At 36.3% G+C, this 19104-nt stretch overlaps 5 protein-coding genes across 7 annotated transcripts in view; 3 read left to right on the plus strand and 2 right to left on the minus strand.

Annotated features, from left to right (window-relative positions):
* LOC111492629 overlaps positions 1-3183 on the plus strand; it is a 4697-nt gene extending 1514 nt beyond the window's left edge. For 2 of the 3 annotated variants that reach the window (XM_023142003.1, XM_023142004.1), the window contains exons 3-8: positions 28-99; positions 1366-1424; positions 1556-1712; positions 1838-1918; positions 2013-2102; positions 2707-3183. In XM_023142003.1, the coding sequence (XP_022997771.1) occupies positions 28-99; positions 1366-1424; positions 1556-1712; positions 1838-1918; positions 2013-2102; positions 2707-2862 (615 nt within the window). In that variant the 3' untranslated portion in view covers positions 2863-3183. The remainder of the gene's footprint in view (positions 1-27; positions 100-1365; positions 1425-1555; positions 1713-1837; positions 1919-2012; positions 2103-2706) is intronic. The other variant, XM_023142005.1, reaches the window with a different exon arrangement.
* An 886-nt stretch (positions 3184-4069) lies between these two features.
* LOC111492631 (E3 ubiquitin-protein ligase RNF181-like) lies at positions 4070-4929 on the plus strand. The gene has a single exon (XM_023142008.1). It carries the CDS (start codon positions 4071-4073, stop codon positions 4785-4787), a length of 717 nt encoding a protein of 238 aa, XP_022997776.1. The 5' UTR covers position 4070; the 3' UTR covers positions 4788-4929.
* Positions 4930-7978: 3049 nt separating this feature from the next.
* LOC111492633 (myb-related protein 1-like) lies at positions 7979-9125 on the plus strand. The gene is made up of 4 exons (XM_023142010.1): positions 7979-8232; positions 8319-8395; positions 8478-8527; positions 8624-9125. The coding sequence occupies exons 1-4, from the start codon at positions 8079-8081 to the stop codon at positions 9006-9008; spliced, it is 666 nt and encodes a 221-aa protein (XP_022997778.1). The 5' UTR covers positions 7979-8078; the 3' UTR covers positions 9009-9125.
* A 758-nt stretch (positions 9126-9883) lies between these two features.
* On the minus strand, positions 9884-10602 carry LOC111492634 (transcription factor CSA-like). The gene is made up of 3 exons (XM_023142011.1): positions 10537-10602; positions 10333-10477; positions 9884-10245 (listed from the first exon to the last, which is right to left on the minus strand). The coding sequence occupies exons 2-3, from the start codon at positions 10469-10471 to the stop codon at positions 9896-9898; spliced, it is 489 nt and encodes a 162-aa protein (XP_022997779.1). The 5' UTR covers positions 10472-10477; positions 10537-10602; the 3' UTR covers positions 9884-9895.
* Positions 10603-13060: 2458 nt separating this feature from the next.
* On the minus strand, positions 13061-14230 carry LOC111492630 (expansin-A15-like). The gene is made up of 2 exons (XM_023142006.1): positions 14006-14230; positions 13061-13925 (listed from the first exon to the last, which is right to left on the minus strand). The coding sequence occupies exons 1-2, from the start codon at positions 14127-14129 to the stop codon at positions 13306-13308; spliced, it is 744 nt and encodes a 247-aa protein (XP_022997774.1). The 5' UTR covers positions 14130-14230; the 3' UTR covers positions 13061-13305.
* Positions 14231-19104: the final 4874 nt, after the last annotated feature.

The raw sequence follows: 19104 nt of genomic DNA on the forward strand, positions 1-19104 counted from the left end.
TTTTTTTTTTTTTTTTTTTTTGTTCAGTATGCTCATAGAAAGTGCGTTCAACATTGGTGCAATGAGAAAGGAGACATAATTTGTGAGATATGTCATCAGGTATGCATGATGTTTTTTATTTGATATGTCGACCATTTTTGCATTCTTTTAAAGTTTTTGCGATCGGAGAATTTCAAATAAATTGCTAATATTATCTATATGCTTTAGCTTGCGTGCAAGTTTTCTGCCAAGAATATTTTTTTTTTCGTAACTCTTAATTCTTTGAATTCTTACATCGGGAGTAAAAAAAATTCACTTTTAGTGTTTTAAAAAGTGCATAAAAGTGTGCACGCTGAAGAGGGGGCACCTCGCCTACCTCTATAGGGCACACACCCGATGGGTGAGAGTGTTGCAGGATAAAACCATAGAAGCAAAGAGAGAATTTTGTACTCTACAAACCACATAAATGAAGGAGGTTTACTTTTTTTTTTTTTTTTTTTTCCTTTTCTTTCTTTTGGTCTTTCACTCTCGACCAGTCACTTTTCCTTCTCTCTTTGAGCCCTACCTTTTTCCCTCCTTTCTCTTGATATGTCCATCTCAGAGGAAACCATAAAGTAATGTGGGTTGGATCTGGTATCATAGAAGATTGTTCCATCTATATGAGAGGAAGACGACCAGCATGTCAATAGGTCGATTCCTCCTTCCTCATGCTCAACCTAAAGTAATGTGGATACCATTTGGGATACTCTATGTGGCGAAAGGGAGTTGGGGCATTATTGTCAGAGATGGTAAAGGTTGAGGTTCTTTAATGTTGAGTGTGTTGATGGACAAGGCATTGGTGTTTATTCGTGACTTTGGGATTAAGAGATATTTCTGTTAAAACTTTGTTGTTGGTGAAAAGTTGGTTTGATGACTGGCCTTTTCTATTTTGATCATGGGGCTTCTGATTCAGGTCATTAGGCTCCTCTTCTCCCTCGCTTATAACATTAGGCTCCTCTTCTCCCTCGCTTATAATTCTTTCTCCTTTAACCTCATTGCTGTAACCTTGATCCTGTAGACCATTCCATTGCTAAGTCTGGACCTTTACGGGAGTGGAATGTTTGTTGTTCTTAGTTGGTTGTCTGCTCTCTTTATTTGTCACGGTGCATTGGCCAAGATTATGAATGCTTCTTTTTTGCCAAAAAAAAAATAATAATAATGAAGAACATTTATCTGTTTTATTCACTTTTTCTGAATAAAAATTATAAAATGTCATCCTCATTTTGTCTGCACTTGTTTTATGCTATGTTGAATGGGATAATGAGATTTGCAGTTGCAGCTTCTTTTCTGTTGATATTTTGGTGTTTAATTCCTCATTGATGCTGATGTGTTTTATTCAATTGCCAGTTTTATCAACCTGGATACACTGCACCATCTCGTTCTGAAGAAACTGCTATTGATATGGAGTAAGCTCAATCTTTTTGTTATTTCCTATTGTCTTGCATTGATTAGCATGTTTCTGAACACCCGCAAATATTTTGTTTTCATGTAATTTCTGTTGTATTTTAAATATTGATCTGGATGTGGGTCTGCACAGGGGAAGATGGACTATTGCTGGTAATCCATTAGACCTGAGAGATACTCGGCTATTAGCCATTGCAGAGGCGGAACGGCACTTTCTGGAGGCCGAATATGATGATTATGCTGCTTCAAATGACAGTGGAGCTGCATTTTGCCGATCGGCTGCTCTTATTGTATGTTTGCTATTAGTAGTTCGTAGAAACTCTTCTTTTCACCAAAAATTGGAATGATACCAGACTTTCCACTCCATTGTTTTCCATGCTACTGCACTGATGATTTATTTTATTTTATGCGGCAGTTACTAGCTCTTCTCCTTCTGCGTCATGCATTGACCATAACAGATCCAGACGGAGAAGATGATGCATCTGCCTTCTTCTCTGTAAGTGGAGTATGAATTTATTTTCTTAAATTGAAAAGGAAAAATAGAGTTCATGATGGGATGGGTTTACAATCTTAATACATGCCTGTGACAGATTTTCTTGCTTCGTGCTGCTGGTTTTCTGTTACCTTGCTACATCATGGCCTGGGCCATCAGTATCTTGCAACGTCGAAGACAAAGACAGGTTGGTAATTTAGGAGTTCTTTAAATTTTTTCTTCTTATAAACTCTTCTGTAGAAACTTTGAAAATTAAGAATGGTTTGGTAACTAGAAAGAGAGATTCTGTGAGATCCTACATCGATGGGAGATAGGACGAGTGCCAACGAGGTTGCTGGCCCCAAAAGGAGATCTCACATCGGTTGGGGAGTGAAACGAAACATTTTTTACAAGGGTGTGGAAACCTCTTCCTAACAATTTTAAAAACTTTGAGGGAAAGTCCAATAGGAAAAGCCCAAAGAGGACAATATCTTCTAGCAGTGGGCTTGGGCATTTGAGCTGTTGTAGGTTCTATCTTTGTGTTTTTTCTTCCATTAGAAGAAAAAAAAACTGTTTCTGAAGTCTGTCAATCTTTTAAATAAGTAGTTTAAAACAGAAAAATCTTAAATTATGTTATAGTTGTATTGTAAGTCTTAAGATATTTTTGCATATTGTCAAGTCTTAGGTTAGTTAGCTGTATGAAGCCTGAAACATAATGAGAGAGAGAGTTGGAACATAATGAACTTAATAGAATGTTACTGCTAAGTTGAGACATTTCCAATTGAATAGAGAATTGTATGGTTGTGAACCAGCAGGAGGCGGCAGCAGTGGCTGCAACACAAGTGGCGTTTGTGCTACAACATGGACAGCATAGAGGCTTACAATTTGCGATTGCATCAGCAGCAGGGGCACCCCTCACCCCTCACCCTCACCCTCTTCCTCATCCTCATCCTCATACTCCTGTTTGAACTGAACTGCAGCAATCAACCATGTAATAAATACTATATTTTCAAACATGAAAACCCTGTCTTCATCTACTTGTTTTTGTTGTCGTTGCCGTCATCGTCATCATCATTTGTATGTGCCAACATCTTCCCCTAGCTTTTTGTCATCTTCCAAAACCAGGTACAGTCACCAACAAACTTCTATTATTTTTGTCGTCTGTTTCGGGACCAGTCAATTCTATGTTCCAATTTGATCGCACTGCTTGATGCTGCTTCTTGGAAGCTAAACATAAAACTCTTGTGTTTTGTACATTCTTTTTTATATAGAGAAGTTATCTACGGGGAGGTTTTGTGTTGTATACAATTTGCTGGGCATGTCATGAATTTGGTGACAGAATGTCAAATCAAAATAGTAGATAGCATGAGAAAGATCTTTATTTGAGAGCTTAAGCCAGAATGTTTGTTTATTTAGCGTCTAAATAGGGTCGATCTTGAGTTGAGAGCAAGTATTCAAAGAGTTCTGCCAAATTGTGTGTATTTCAAGGTTGTTCTATCGAAATAAGTCGCATCATACTAAGACTATTAGAATTTATAATAATCACTTTATAGAAATGCGTTTGTGCTACAACATGGACAACATAGAAATGCTCGAGTTAAACCAATTTTAAACTCTACGCAAGCATCCCTAATACTGCTTTTGATCGGAACAACAAGTTCCAACAAGATGATGAACACGGTTAAGATGCAATAGGACTTACTCTAAAACAACTCTAAAACTCTTCAAATACCTTCAATTCAATGAGCTTTGACCTATGGTATAGTTGTCTGAAGTTGACATTAGATTAAAGCACATAGGACGCTAAAATACCATGTTATAAAATTTACGTATAGTTTATTTATTCATTTAACATGTCAATTAATCATAGATTATAAGAAACAAACTTATTTTTTATTTACATAAGAAAATATAGAATCTATCTTGTCTGGATCGTCACAATGATCTAGTCATTATTCGGCTAGTCACTATTCCAGTACGAAATTATTTCGTTAAATTGTATTTTTTATAAGTTCATGAACCAAATCAGGATCATTTTTTATCGGGTAAAGATCGAGACGAAGTGTAATGTCTTTTTTAACCCACATCAAAATCTCATCCTATTATCGTTTCATGGCAGTGATATAGAATGAAAAGGACAGGCACCGGCTTTGCCTTGCATTGGGGGCACTGATGGATGAAGAGGCAATTTATGTATTCATTATCAAACAAACTCCAAACGCCAATAATTCATTACCCTTCCCTTCTTCAATCTCCAAACCCAGAACAACCTCCGATTCCCACATCCATGGCCTCCGATTCCAATTCCCCTGAAATCTCCTCTGTTTTCGACACCTTCATCGGAAACAGAGACCTCTCTCTCTTCATGCCCTTCCTCTTCGGCTTCTCCACCGCCGACCCACTTCAACAATCCCAAAACCCCGCCGACCCAGATCGCCAAAACGCCAATCGGAGCGACAGGATATTTCTGGTCAACCCTTTTACTCAGAGCATGGTCGTGATCGAGGGGCGTTCGAGCTTGGAAGCGCTGATGCGCGATCTCGGCGGGAAGGACGGCCAGCCGCCGGCGTCCAGAGCATCCATAGAAGCGCTCCCCACCGTTCAAATCATGGCAGAGGAGTTGGGTTGTGAGTGTGTGATCTGCTTGGATGAGTGGGAAATTGGGGCGGTGGCTAAAGAACTGCCTTGCGGACACAAATTTCATCCCGATTGTATAGAGAAATGGCTTGGGGTTCATGGGAATTGCCCTCTTTGTAGGTGCAAGCTGCCGGATGATGTTGATCGGAAGAACAACGAGGGACGGCGGGCGAGGGAGATTTGGGTTGGTTTTTCTTTCAATAATGATCGGAGAAGTGAGGGTTCTAATGGAGTTTCTTCAGATCATGGAGCTTAGGGTTAGGATTTTTGCCCCTTTTGTTTGTGGATTTCTTATGTATAGATAGAATAAAGCTTGGTTTGTTCTTCCTTGTAAATATTGAGCTTTCAATAATTTACATTAATATTCTCTTGGAATAAACTAATTAAATTTTAAGCACTCATGTAATTGACGTAAAACGTGGTTCGAGGCTCGATTATACGTTTGAATTGACTACAAAATATGATTTTCATACGGCTAACTTATTCGTTGGATTAGAACAAATATCAATAAAAATATAAGAAGCATGCATGACACTTGGCTATTGATGAGTGTGGGCGGGCATGTGCGGATGTTGGATGCGAATGGGAGAGGCTCACAACCAAGCCCCACAAGCTGCTTAAGAGGCAAGCATAGGCGCCGGTGGCGTTGCACATGTGAGGTCATGCACACTGAAGCACCTTGCGAGGCTTGGTAGCACTGAGCTAGTTGTGAGGTTTAGCGCAATGGGTGTGCGCGGGACAGGCCTCTTGTGAGGTTCTTGAGGGCTTTGGCTAGGGGCTATAATAAGATAATAATCTCCTATTGTAACGTTCATGCTCAGAATTTTGACCAGCATTTAGTATCTATATTCAACACATGATGACTCCGACATTCCTATATTACCTACTTGTCTTGAACAAACAAATCAGCTCAGGATCTTTTAGCATAGTTTGTCTTCACTTACATATTTATAGGGAAAATTCTCAGAGGTCATTCAATACAGAATTATTCTAACCTCGACACACTTATTGGTATACATAACCACTATCAGTTCTTATAAGTAATTTTGTGATATCGGAGAATGAAACATTTTATAAGGGTTTGAAAACATTTCCCTAGTAAACGCATTTTTAAAACAATATCTGGTAATGGTAGGTTTGAGAGGTTACAAATTCTTAAACATCATATTCTGATGATCACTCTCATCGGATGTGGTTCTGGGTCATTCATATATCTTTCATTTTCTCAGGCGACGCACACGTTCTTAGGAGCAAGATCATGAACTTCTCGTATCAAATATGATTGATGAACGAAGAGAAATCAATTACGCTCCGTATCGTTGGAAGCAAAGTAAGACATTAAATCGAAGGTAAAGAGAAAGGTAGTTGAAGAACTCAACTCATCTTTTGTTGTTCCCTTTTTTGTTCACCATTTTTTCAAACATTTGGCCCACATTACCCATTAATTCATCTCAATAATTAATATTCCTTCCTTTCAATGTGAAGCAAGCTAGTTTGGACAGAATCATCATTCATTTTCCAATATCCAAAATATAAATAAATAAATAAATAAATAAATAAATAAATAATATAATATAATATTTATGGTGAAAATTGGAGGCCAAGAAATGAATGAGGTTAAAAGGGAAAAATATTTCTTTATAATATGAAATGATTTGATTTTGATTCCACTCATGAATGGATCACTTTTTTTTTTTCTTTACCTTTTATTATTTTTCTTTTATAATAATATTTTTTTTTTCTTCTCAAATATATATATATATATATATATATATTTATAATAATGAAAGGGTAAACCATATATATATATATATATATATATATATATATATATATATATATATTTATAATAATGAAAGGATGGTTTACTCTGATTGCTTTATTGTCGATGTATCTCTTTTTTAGAAATTAAACGGGTTTAATTTTTCGTACCAATAATTGGTGGTAAAATCTTAAGACAATCTGTTTCAGCGTGAATGAATACGAAAGATACAGAATCCTCTTTCTATTGATTGATTTGATCTCGTTGTTGTGATGAACGGAGTGTTGTTCTGTCATGGTCGTCAGTACTCTTATGTCTTTTTTGAGGTTATCGTATAATGCTCTCCTAGACGTATTCCTTATGGAGAAACTGGGTTACTAAAAGTCGCACCTCCACAGTGGAATATTGTTGTAATTTTGAGTGTAAGTTCTCGTAAAGCAACTAAAATGTGTGGTTATTGTGCATAGTTACTAACGTTGAAAGCTAACCCCAAAAGAAAGAGAGATCATACAAGAGAAACACTATGAGTTGAGGAAGCAAGAACCGAGAGCGAGGGAGACATAATATGAAATAGTTGAGGGCTTTAAAAAACCGTTCTTTTTCAAACTCATCCCTAGTTGAATTTCACTCGATCGACTCTCAAATTCAGCTATTAAAATTTTGAATTTTCTCGTAACCTTTAATCAACGAGTTCAACGATGAATCGAAACATATCTAATTCTATTTTGGATTAAATTTGGTAGAAATAGAACGAGATTAGTTAGTATGATTCTCTTTCTTGCTTGAATATGGAAAAGAAAAGGATAAGTTTTCTTTTGTTCAGATGGCTTTTGAAAATCTAAGGTTAGATTAGATTCTTTGATTCCTTTATCCTTTGCAAACAACAAAAAGAATCTGCCAACCACACCATACACTATACAAAAACCCCATTTGATAAATCACGAAAAGAAATACCCATGATTACGGACGTTTATAGGATAAATCATCTCAGGTTTAGACATGTTTTACTCCAACCCAATTGTTCGGGATATAAAATTTCTCAACCCACATAATTCAATTAGCTATTGGGTTGACTTAGATCGAGTTGTTCATAAAAACCCATGAATCAATTTGTAACTTAACTCAACTCAATCTAAATAAATTGATAACCTAACCCAAACAGTGAGATCCCATGTCAGTTGTAGAGGAGAACAAAACATTCTTTATAAAATCGTGAGGCTGTAGCGATCGTAATGAGTCAAAATTGACAATATCTACTAGAAGTGGGTTTGAGCCGTTAGAAATGGTAACAGAGGCACTGATCAAAGTAGGCTAGACCCAGAAGGGATATGATAGCAGTGGACTTGGAACGTTACACAGATTGTATGAATTAGGTTAAATTGATCGAGTTTTTCATATCCTCACATCTTTTAAACAACTCGTGATCGTGATCGTGATCGTTGATGGTGGGTTTCGTGGGGCTTAGCAAAGGCAAATGGGAATCAAGAGAGAGGAAAACAGCAAGATAAAAACAAACCATACACTTTTTTTTTTTTCCCTCTTTTCTCTCCTTTTGAGACTCTTCCTTCCATCTCTGTATCTTTCTTTCGTTTTTTTTCAGATTCTCTCAACAAAAAATAAAAAAATAAAAAAATAAAAATTGGTATGAACGTAATATAATTAGGAAACAATAATATAAAAAGAAGAAAAAGAAGCACAGCTCATGAAGCATATATTCCCTTCCAACAAAACCCTTTTTTTAATGATATAAAGAGAGAACCTGAACCAAACCATACCCTTCCTTCTATGGATATTCAAAGAGAAAAAGAACCAATAATTATGCAAAATTATCACCACATCAACTTGGTTTTGTCTACTGATCCAAAGCCACGCTTGAAATGGACTCCTGAACTTCATCAAAGATTTGTCGACGCAGTCGTTCATCTCGGTGGAGCTCACAGTTTCGTTCTTGTTCTTGTTCTTGTTCTTATGGTGGAATGTTGTGATCCGTTTACTTAGTTGTTTTTGTGTGTTTTTTTGTTACAGAGGCTACTCCTAAGAGCTTGATGCGTGCCATGGGTATCACTGGCCTTACTCTCTATCATCTCAAGAGTCATTTACAGGTTCTTCTTCTACTTCCTTTCAATCTATGGCTGTTCTTCATTGGATCATTAAAAAACTGATTTGGGTTTGTTTTTATATCAGAAATACAGATTGGGGAAGACCCAAAAGCCTGAAAATCATAGCATGAACGAGTAAGAGAAGTGAAAAAACCAAAAAAAAAACCCGTTTTTGTGTTTTTTTGTATCTGAAATGGCAATTTTCTTATGTAATTCTTGGGTTGATTCAAGGAATATGAAGAGATTACATGAACAAATTGAGGTACAAAGGCATTTACAGCTGAGAATCGAAGCTCAAGGGAAGTATTTACAGAGAGTGCTGAGAAGAGCTCAAGAGATGATTGCAGGGTATGGGTGTTGTTCTGAAGCGCTGGAGGAGGCCAAGGCGGAGCTGTCGGAATTGGCGTCAATGGTGAGCTATGGGTATCAATCAGATGAGGTGAGGGAGACGAGGATGGGCTCCATTGATAGCTCTTTGACGTCCTTGGAGGAGGCCCCGACAGTGAAGACGAAGAAGAAGAAGAGGAAAGGAAACAGAGATGAGGAAGAACAGAGCAGCTCTGTTTCTGAGGGAGATTATAAGAGATTGATCGATTTGAATGTGGAGTATGTTTGAATGATTATCAAAATTTGGCATTTGGATGTAAAATATGTGTAAATGGGTGGAATTTTAACCCAATGTTTAAAGTATATTCTATGAATACGAGAGAAATTTTAAAAATTTGTGTTCGTGCTATGTGTTGTTACGCTACTCGGTTGATATAAGACTCGATTTTTGAATAATTAAATGCATATTCCAACAATTTTGGAAATGATTATTATGTCTAGAGATGTCTGTTTAATCCATGGGGATTGTGTTCTATGAAGAATCTATATTTAAACGTGAAATTGAGAGGGATTTTTCTCTGTTGGTTAAAATAAGGTCAAAGATAGGATTATATTCATTGTCTCAGTGTATATATAACTAATTTATTTTTTTGATAATTTAAAATTATTGTGGTAGAATATTATTAGAATATTTTATATTTCTTTTAATAGGGAAACATGAAAGGAATATTGTTAAAATAAAAACTATAAAAAAAAATTGAAAATTTTCCCGCTAATTCTCATTTTTGGAACTAAAATAGGTTGTGGAAACGGGAGATACTTTTATAGACATCTCGAGTTATATAAAGGATAATACGGGAATTATATAGACAAATCTATTTAAGTTGACCCAATAATAAAGCTATTGAGCTGACCCAAATATGGTCCAAAAGGGTCGGTCCATAGACTAAAATACGTCGTTCATATCCAATTTAATGAATGAAAGGGTTTGGTCTAACCACCGAATCAAATTTTGATTTTAGATCGAAATTGAATGGAACCTAGGTCAAGTTGGGTTGGCCTTTCGGCTATGACAATTCTCAATCATTTTTTTTTTAATTTACGACCCAATTATATTTAAAAATAAATACATAAATAAAGTACAATACATGAACAAACTAGATGGATCTTTACCTTTCATGTGGGTCCACCTCCTACTCCAAGAAAGTCGAAGAACAACGCCGGTTCAACACTACGGTCCATAAACGACGGCGGTTCATTTGTAGGTGAATCTTCATCCGAGGTTGCCGTTCTCCTGCGCCGCCTTCCAGCAGCAAAATGGTGTCTACATTTTCTAGCCATGATGACATGCCAATGATTCTTGACACCATTATCAGTGCGCCCAGGAAATAGCCTGGCAATCATGGCCCATTTGTTGCCGTGAACTCTATGCGCCTGCATTAGCCTCGCCTCTTCCTCGTGTGTGAAGGCTCGTCGGTTGATCCTCGGGTCCAGCTGGTTGAACCATCGCAGTCTGCAGCTCTTACCTACCTTGTCCAAAACAACAACCCCCCATGTCAGTGAATTACCTTAAAAAAAAAAAAAAAACTTGTGATTTTAAACTACCACACTACCAGATCTGCCGTCCAGTTTCTCCGCGATGAGGTTCCAGTTTTGGGGGCCGTATAGGGCGACCAGCTCCTTTAGCTTGGCGTCCTCTGCTGGCCTCCAGTGTCCTCTTGCACAAGCCTTCGCGTTGGTGCCTGAATTCATGTCGCTTTTGGTAGCCATTTTTACAGGAAGAGGAGGAACTGAATAGGGGCTGACATAATATGATACTCAGTGGTGTACTCTAGAGTGCTTGTGGTTGTGGGTGGGGAAAGTAAAACATGACATTGACCAGTTTTTTCTAGTTTAGAGGGACATGGGTTGTTTGACTGACTTAGTTTATAAGGTTTGGTTTGGCTTGGCTACCTATTACGAGCATGTAACAGCTCAAGCTCAAATTCACACCTAGCATATATATTATCTTTTTGGGCTTTCCTCCTACCACTTTCTCTCGAGGTTTAAAACCCGTCTGCAAGTAAGAAATTTTTATCCGTTATAAATAATGTTTTGTTCCCTTCTCTAACCGATGTGGGATCTCACAATCCACTCCCTTTCGGGGTCAGCGTTGTCGCTAGCATTTATTCATTTCTTCAATTAATATGGGATCTCACAATCTATCCCTTTCATGGCCCAACATCCTTGTTAGCACACCGTCTAGTGTTCACCCCCTCTTCAGGGTTCAGAGTCTTTACTAACACACTATTTAGTGTCTGTCTTAAACCCACCGCTAAAGAACATTGTCATCTTTAGATTTTAAAATGCATTTGTTAAAAGAGAGATTTTTACACCCTTATAAAAAATACTTTGTTCTTCTCTCAAGTCATGTAGTATCACCTAACAAATAACCTTCACAACAGTATGATACCGTGTCGGAATTCCGGTTTGAAATCACCCATTAACATTTATTATTTATTATCAAAGCATTGGATTTTAGGATGAATATTGTTTATAGTTCATTATAATAATGATATTGTATCTGATTTCAGTGTCTGGGAAACCCAATAGCAGACGTTTCCATTCAATTTCTGTCCCAGTCTTAACAAAGAAAAACCAAAAGCTGATCCCATACAACCATACCAGTACAAGTAATAAAAAATACTCAATAAATAACTTTTTATTAAGTTTAGATATACATACACACACAATAAAATGTAACGTTAATCCAAGAGACCCAAATTTGTTTAAGAAAGGATCATTTATCTCGTTACCCTGCTCGAAATACAATCATCCAGCTAATGACTCTAATCATAATTGAAGACACTGATCATGTAGCCTGTAATCCTAATTAGACTCGAAGACATTGATCATGTAGCTGGTAAACTTAACTAGACTTGAAGACACTAATCATGTAGCCTGTAATTCTAATTAGACCCGAAGACACTGATCATGTAGCCGGTAAATCTAACTAGACTTGAAGATACTGATCATCTACAACTTGTAGAGAGAGAAGTGGAACTAGAACGTAGATGAACGAGTAATTAAATGTGTTTGATTGGAAATGAAGATGGGTAGGTTGAGGGATGCAAGTAAAAGTAATGCAGGTGTGTGCGCATGTCTATGTCTATGTCTTTGTCTTTGTCTCTGTCTCAACTCAGCTGCCCCCTGGCACACTGCTTTCTTTTCTCCTGCCATTCCCACGTGTGCTGACTCCTGACCCGCCCAGTACCATGCCTCCTCCTCCTCCTCCTCCTCCTCCTCCTCCTCCTTTCCTTTCACTTTCACTTTCACTTATTTGGTAGCTTGCCTTTGCTTTACACCATACTTTTGGATTCAGTAACCCCCAAAAATACCCTAAACAACCACTTCTACGTACACCCTTTTAGGGTATCACTCCACATCTTTCCACTACTCGTACACCTTACCTAAACCCTCCACTTGAATCATGGGACTCAGAGTAGTTGTCTACGTACTCACACCGTGGCCAACCTATCGTTGAAGGGCGTGTTGTTTGCGCATTTAGTTGCCTGTAGGGTATTAAACGTGTGGGATGCTACAGGAAAAATATATTATTCTCTTTGGGCTTTCACTTTTGGATTTTACTTCAACTGTTTTAAAACCCGTTTACTAGGGGAGATTTTCATACACTTATAAAGAATGTTTAGATCTTCCCAATCGACCAAAAAAAGATGACCATGTGTGTGATGTCCTTCGTTAGTTGGGGAGCAGAACAAACCACTATTTATAAGAGTGTGGAAACCTTCCTTTAGGAGACACATTCTAAAGCCTTGAGGGGAAGCCCGAAAGGGAAATTTCAAAGAAAACAATATCTCCTAGCTATGGATCTGGGCCGTTATAATGTGCTAAAAAGATACTGTAGGGTATTGATGGTTTGATTCGAATTTAACCCATGAGATTTCATAACTTGTGTCAAAAGTACTCGTTATGCCTCGAGCTAGATTGATGAACTAAGATGCATTATGGATATACAAAAGAAACAATAGAGTTATATCGTTTAAATTTTTAGTTGTGTGTGTATGCATTTCTAATCCAACTCGGGGTGTAATCCTAACTTAGATTTGGGCCTTGGGCCTTATTGGGTTAGAGATACAAATAAGGTATGGGCTTTCAAATGGGGGCTTAACTAATAAGCCGGCCTATTGGTTTAGTTCGGTTTTCGGCTTTTTCTAAATAGGGAACCGAAAAAACTTGAGTCTGTCAAATAATGAACCGAGAAAGCTGAAATTTGTACAAAACCAATTGTTTGGTTTGGTTTGGTTTGGCTCGGTTTGGCTCGGTTCATTTTTTGGCAAAAAAAAAATTAATTGATTTATTAGAATCACAATCAATACAACTGAAGCAACTAACAAAAGAGAGGGACAAAAAAGACTTTTCCCATCAAGATCCAATAAAAATACACGTTCAAACACAGAAGGGCGGGTGGTAAGATTAAGAAGACTCCACCTCGGCCCACTAGTCCGACAAACAGAAAAAAAACGGAGTAAAAATAAAAACCCAAAAATCGAAATGACGAAACAACCCTTTCACGGTGGCTGAGCTCTTCACCGGAATTGACGGCCGGTGAAGGTCTGGCCAAAGGACCAACCGGCCGGAGCCACGTTTCTAGAAACAAGTGTTCGGCCGTCGCTAGTGGTGAGCCTAAAAGAGAGGGGTTGACCATCCAAAAAGTTGTTGCTCTGCCAATTCTGCCCCCAATTTCTCGACATTGACTGCCACCCACTTCTCGCCCCTTTAATCGACACTGCCCGGACATCTCCGGCGCCGCCCACATTGGTTATTAGCACCAAATTGAAGTAGGAATGGCCGTTGATTGTGAACCTTATTCCTCCCCTTCTTTTGCACGGAGCCCTCCGATAAGCGACGGGGATGATTCCGGCATGGTATTGGGCAATGTGGAGGAACACAGGCTGGGCGAGGTCAAAATGGTGCAGAGGAGGGTTGCACCAGCCGCCGGCAGTGTTGGGAAGGGCGTTATTGGGCGGACAGAAATTGGTGGCGGTAACCAAAACAGAGCCTGGAAGACACCATTGAGGGTCGTCCACGCACTTGATCTCATAGCAAGACCCACAGCTCAAGCCATTGTTGAACAGGGCAGTGCTAACAGCGGCGGTGTTCGGGCCGAACCCTTGACTGTAAAGATTCCCATACCCACAAGCTCCGCCTGTTCCCAAGATTCATCAATTTCATTAAACCCCAAATGACGAAATGTTTTACATGCAAATTTTGTATAATTTTTCTTACCCATTGTCCCAGAAGCATCGCTGCCGCCGTAGAAGGTGGCGTGGGCGTTGGTCCATTCGCCGACTGCCGCGGTGGACGAAAGGAGTGAGAAAAAGACCACCGGAAAGAGCATATGAAACTCCATTTTAGAAGGAAAATGGAATGGAGAGAAAGGGAGAGAAATTTAAGCGCCACTGGTGAGAGGGGCCGCCGTGTCGGAACTAAGCAGAGGATTTCGGGGAGGGCAAGGAGCCCAATATATAATGGCGGACCTCACGGGTCAAAACTTGAGAATTAACTCTACTTAACAAATGTTTCGTATCCAATTTATTTATTATTTATTTTTTTACCTAATTAATAAAAATATTTTTAAACTCTCTCTATTATTTCAAAATATTTTTTATTTTTTTTAAATTCAAAATTAAAAAATATCTTTAAATTTTGAAATTCTAAAAAAAAAAAAAAAAAAAGCTTCATTGATAATAACCTTATTTATAAACTTCAAATATACTTCAAATTTTTTAAAATATTTAAAAAAACACCTTCGAACATTTTAATTTTATCGTTAGTATCATACTTTAAAAACATGCATTAATTTTTCAAGTATAGATATACTCTATGAGGTGTCGATAGATGATATTTGTCGACATAATGACAGGTTATTTATTTTTATTATTAATTTAGCCTAAATAATAAATATTTTGTAACTTTATTATTTATTTTATAACAAATATATTTAATTTTATATTTTTAAAACTACTCAGTAATATAGAAACATTAGAAGAATATTCGGGGAAAAATTAAAAGTGTTTAAAAAATTCATAATGGTGTTTTTGAAACTTTACGAAAATTTAAAGATATTATTAAATATACATTTATTTTAGTATAAAGTTTATAAATATTTTTATTAATTTAAATTTAAAATAATAATAAAGAATTAAATGGGAAAGAAAAGTAAAAGAATGGGGAAAAGCGCCATTATTATTTTTATTACAACGCGGTGAACCGGTTCGAACAAATTGAATGCGTGTCTCTCTCTTTTTCTCCATAATAAACGCTCCACGTGCCACAATCTTTAACTAAATTAACTTCTCCATAAATCCAGCCATTATTTTTGCCACTATGCTTCATTAAATTTCAGATTCTTACATAGTATATATATTAATTTTAAAATATTATTTGTTGTTTGGTAAGATGTTCTAGTCTTGTTTGTTCGGATCGGTTGATAGGAACGTCAACTAATTGAGTGGGGGAAGATGTCACGGTCATACATGTCAATAACTGCATGATAGATATCTCAATCTTACTTGTCCAGGACGTGTTGTCCATGGTTGCATGCCCGTTCTAAACCCTTTTTACATACTTTCATTTTAGATAGGTCTTTATCATTCTATATTGGGTTAGTATGAGGGTGTATAACCGTTCACCAAAATCATGTCTACATCTGCAAGGGCTAAAATGCCCCAAAATGTAGTATAAGAGGATATGACTAGTTGTCAACTTCTTCTTACCCGATAGTTATATGAAGTAAGTCGTTATTGTTGTCTTTTTGCTTACACCCGTATAACACCATTTCCCCCCTTTTCTAAAACTTTCTTCTTGAACCAGGGCTAGAGGCTCGAGCATACGTCGCTTAGCCATAGGCGACGCAAGAACGAATAGGCTTAAAATATAAATCTATTAGAATGTTGGATGAAAAGTTTTTCCTCTGCGGGGGCCTTGTGCAGTAAACCCCCTACGGGCGGTCGTCCGTCGTCGTAAAGTAGTCCCCGCGAAGCTTTCGGGAGGAGGGGTAGTCTTGTGTGTAAGCATAGCATTTCTGGTCGAACCTTCCCAACCCAACTAAGAAGAACCGAACCTGACAGACACAGATTTTGCCTTTTGGGAGGGTACTTCTGCATATTTCTGAATATATCGAGATATACGTGAACCGATGCCGTATATCAGACTCTAACCACTGAGTTAAATAGGTCAATGAGAGTTCCTAATGAAACAAAATTAGTTAAAGATGAACGAGTCTCCTTTGCCTCATGGTTCGGTCCTTCTGTATTGTCGTCGTGAATATAATGATGGAGAACATTGGTCAAATAAGTTAAAAACGAGTCGGAAAAGGATAGAATTAAAACCCTAATTAAAATTAAGACTCATATGGGATGGTTATATGTGAGATTATGAAATTGATTAGAGAGAGGGAGTGAGAGATTAGGTGGCTAATTAATTCAAGTTGCATGGAAATTAATAGAAAAATAATGTATATTGAGATTTGCATGCAAAACCCTAAAATTAAAAATTCTTAAAACTGATTGTGGAGGGAACAACACCGCGATTTTCGAATCTATGTTTCTATTATTTAGGGTTAATTAATGTCAATTAGTAATAACCATAATTTAAATGCTAATGTATTTGACAGCTATTTTTTTTTAATTTTTTTTTAAATGTATATTTTCACATTTATATTTGGTTATTTTGTAAATTTTGAATCGCTCGAGCAAAATCCGAGTTTGAAGTTAATTAAAAGAGATGCTACAAATTGAAGAAAGATACTTTGGTTGCGAGATGTAGGGTTGAGACGTGTTTACTCAACCCTTGACAGTATCAAAACGCTACAATAAATTTTTGGATTTAACACTTTAGATTTCGTGACTGTGAACATTTATGACACTCGAGTAAATGGAACATCACTAAAAATTACTTAAAAGAATTGAAAGTCGTTATTTATACTAACAATATTTACCTTTCTTTGCGATGTCTCAATCATAAAATTTTATAATTATACGTGTTTTGCTTGAAGTAATTCTATTAGGTGAATAAGAATAAATCATACTCAAATGGCTCGTGTTAATATACTAAGGTCGATTAGTGTTCTGAACCTTAGATATAAGTGGTTAACCATAGTTATACGTGTTTTGCTTGTAGTGATTCTAATTAGGTAAATAAAGATAAATTATATTCAAATGACTCATGTTAGTATGCTGCGATGGATCAGTATTTTGAACCCTAGACATGAGTGGCTAACCATTAAATTGATTAACCATAATTATACGTGTTTTACTTGAAGTAATTCTATTAGGTAAACAAAGATAAATTATACTCAAATGGCTCGTTTTAATATGAGGTCGATCAGACTGAGCGGTTAACCATTAAGTCAATGAGAAAAAGGATAAAAGAAAGGGCAGCATGAATTGAAAGGACTGCAATTTGAAAGTGGTTCAGTCCTTTATTGCCGCACCTGCACATGCAATTTGGCTCTATTCACCTTCTTTATTTTCTTTTAAAAAAATATTCTAATTATTATTAATAAAAAAAATTAAATTATATATTTGATCCATATATCTTGAAAAAAAAAATTAAAATTTATTTTTTATAATTTAATAAAATCTTTTTAGGATAATCTTAGAGATTATTGAATTATTTATGAGATTTGCTTAAATTATAAAATTATAAAATTTAAAATTATTTAAATTAAATAATTTCGTTTTGGTTTAAATTTTATTTTATTTTCATTTTTGTACCTCCTAGTATTGAAATTTAGTAATTAAAATTTTATAATTAATTTAGTTTGAAATAATTTTTTAATCAAAATTAGTCAAATAATGATAATAATATCATATATATAAAATGAAACAAAAATAGAAAGTACCAAAGAGTAAATAGTATTTTACTACTTCGACCTTGGGTTAAGGCATTTTATATGAGATATATTCGTATTCTCATGACTTTTGAGGGTATTTTCGTACTTTCAGCTATAATTTCTACGAAATATATTATATAATCATTCTACAAGTTTTTTTTATATATATAATTTAATTTTTTTATCAATATTTTTCATAAGTTTTTTATCTATCAATAATGTATTACACGTAAACAGATGCCACAAGTATATAACTTTTAGTAAAGTATTGTTAATATAAATGTAATACAACTATTTATGGTTGTGGTTGTCATACGTCAAAATCTAGCTAGAATGAGCTGTAGCAATCTTTGTTTAGCATTAAGTGGAAGACGCTTGCTTCGAAAATTTTCTTCCTTTTTGTATCAAGCATGCATTGTATCATGATTGTCGTTCCTATCAAATAGAACGATGCAGGACATGCACTTGTGCTAGATGCATAGGCTAGTGGGCATAGTACATGTGTGAGAATTGGCCTACGAGGTGCACCTTGCACACGATGCATATCATCTGGGTGATGTTTCACTTGTATCTCGACGCTTCTATACACTAGGTTGTTAAGCATCCGTTGAAGCGATATGGCTCGTGATTCGTTGATTGGTTTTTGAGATATAGTTGGTGCTTCCACGTTTGTATCAAGCATAACTCCACAATAACGACAAGGCTCTTGTTCGATAATGAAGATTTGATATATTGAAACATGTGGATGTGAAACATAGATGAGGAGGTAGGTGTATTATTGGGAGGAGAAGTTTGAGTTTGAAAAGGAACAGGGAAAGGGAAAGATCTGTAAGGATCTTTATTTGTGAGGAGGAGATTGATGGGTCAACCTTTCAAGATCTTAGTGGCTTAAGGGCTTCAGATTTGACATCACCTTTTTACCGTTCAATATGATATGATTAAACATGTAATGTTTAGATTCGTACAATATTGCACATGGGACACCACACTCCACTTTGTGTCATCCATCAATATTCAATAGGATCAGACTCAAACCTATTGCTAGCAGATATTGTTCGGTTTGACCCGTTACGTATCGTCGTTAGTCTCACGATTCTAAAATGTGTGTACTGAGAAGAGATTTCTACACTTTTATAAAGTATGTTTTGTTCTCATCTTCAACTGATGTGCGATCTCATAGTTAGAGAATTTATACGATCATCTTAGAATTTGTGTTCACTCGTCTTTTAATTAGGTTAAAAGACGATTGAGTTAAGTTGGATTAGGGTCAGAGTCTGTAACGCCCCTAATTTTCTTTAACCTAATTAGTGACGTTACCCATGCATACATAACTCATTAAGCGGAAGCTCATCATAAATAATCTTGGAAGAGTTTTTTATAAATCCAAAACAATCCTATCTCCCAAAATAAACCTTCAATAACTGAATTCAAAATAAATCCAAATAAAACAAGTTATAACTTAAAATAGTCTAATAAGAGTAAACTCCTA

Source organism: Cucurbita maxima, unplaced genomic scaffold (assembly GCF_002738345.1).
Source record: "Cucurbita maxima cultivar Rimu unplaced genomic scaffold, Cmax_1.0 Cma_Scf00018, whole genome shotgun sequence".
In the NCBI taxonomy this organism is placed as follows: Eukaryota; Viridiplantae; Streptophyta; class Magnoliopsida; order Cucurbitales; family Cucurbitaceae; genus Cucurbita; species Cucurbita maxima.

Excerpts from the sequence above, each read along its gene's own strand:
- LOC111492631 (XM_023142008.1), top strand. The coding sequence starts at position 4,071 with ATGAAGAGGCAATTTATGTATTCATTATCAAACAAACTCCAAACGCCA.
- LOC111492633 (XM_023142010.1), top strand. The coding sequence starts at position 8,079 with ATGGATATTCAAAGAGAAAAAGAACCAATAATTATGCAAAATTATCAC. Across the intron at positions 8,233-8,318 it reads TCATCTCGGTGGAGCTCACA|AGGCTACTCCTAAGAGCTTG; the intron begins GTTTCGTTCTTG and ends TTTTTGTTACAG. Across the intron at positions 8,396-8,477 it reads ATCTCAAGAGTCATTTACAG|AAATACAGATTGGGGAAGAC; the intron begins GTTCTTCTTCTA and ends TTTTTATATCAG.
- LOC111492634 (XM_023142011.1), bottom strand. The coding sequence starts at position 10,471 with ATGAATTCAGGCACCAACGCGAAGGCTTGTGCAAGAGGACACTGGAGG. Across the intron at positions 10,246-10,332 it reads GAAACTGGACGGCAGATCTG|GTAAGAGCTGCAGACTGCGA; the intron begins GTAGTGTGGTAG and ends TGGACAAGGTAG.
- LOC111492630 (XM_023142006.1), bottom strand. The coding sequence starts at position 14,129 with ATGGAGTTTCATATGCTCTTTCCGGTGGTCTTTTTCTCACTCCTTTCG. Across the intron at positions 13,926-14,005 it reads CGATGCTTCTGGGACAATGG|GCGGAGCTTGTGGGTATGGG; the intron begins GTAAGAAAAATT and ends TCTTGGGAACAG.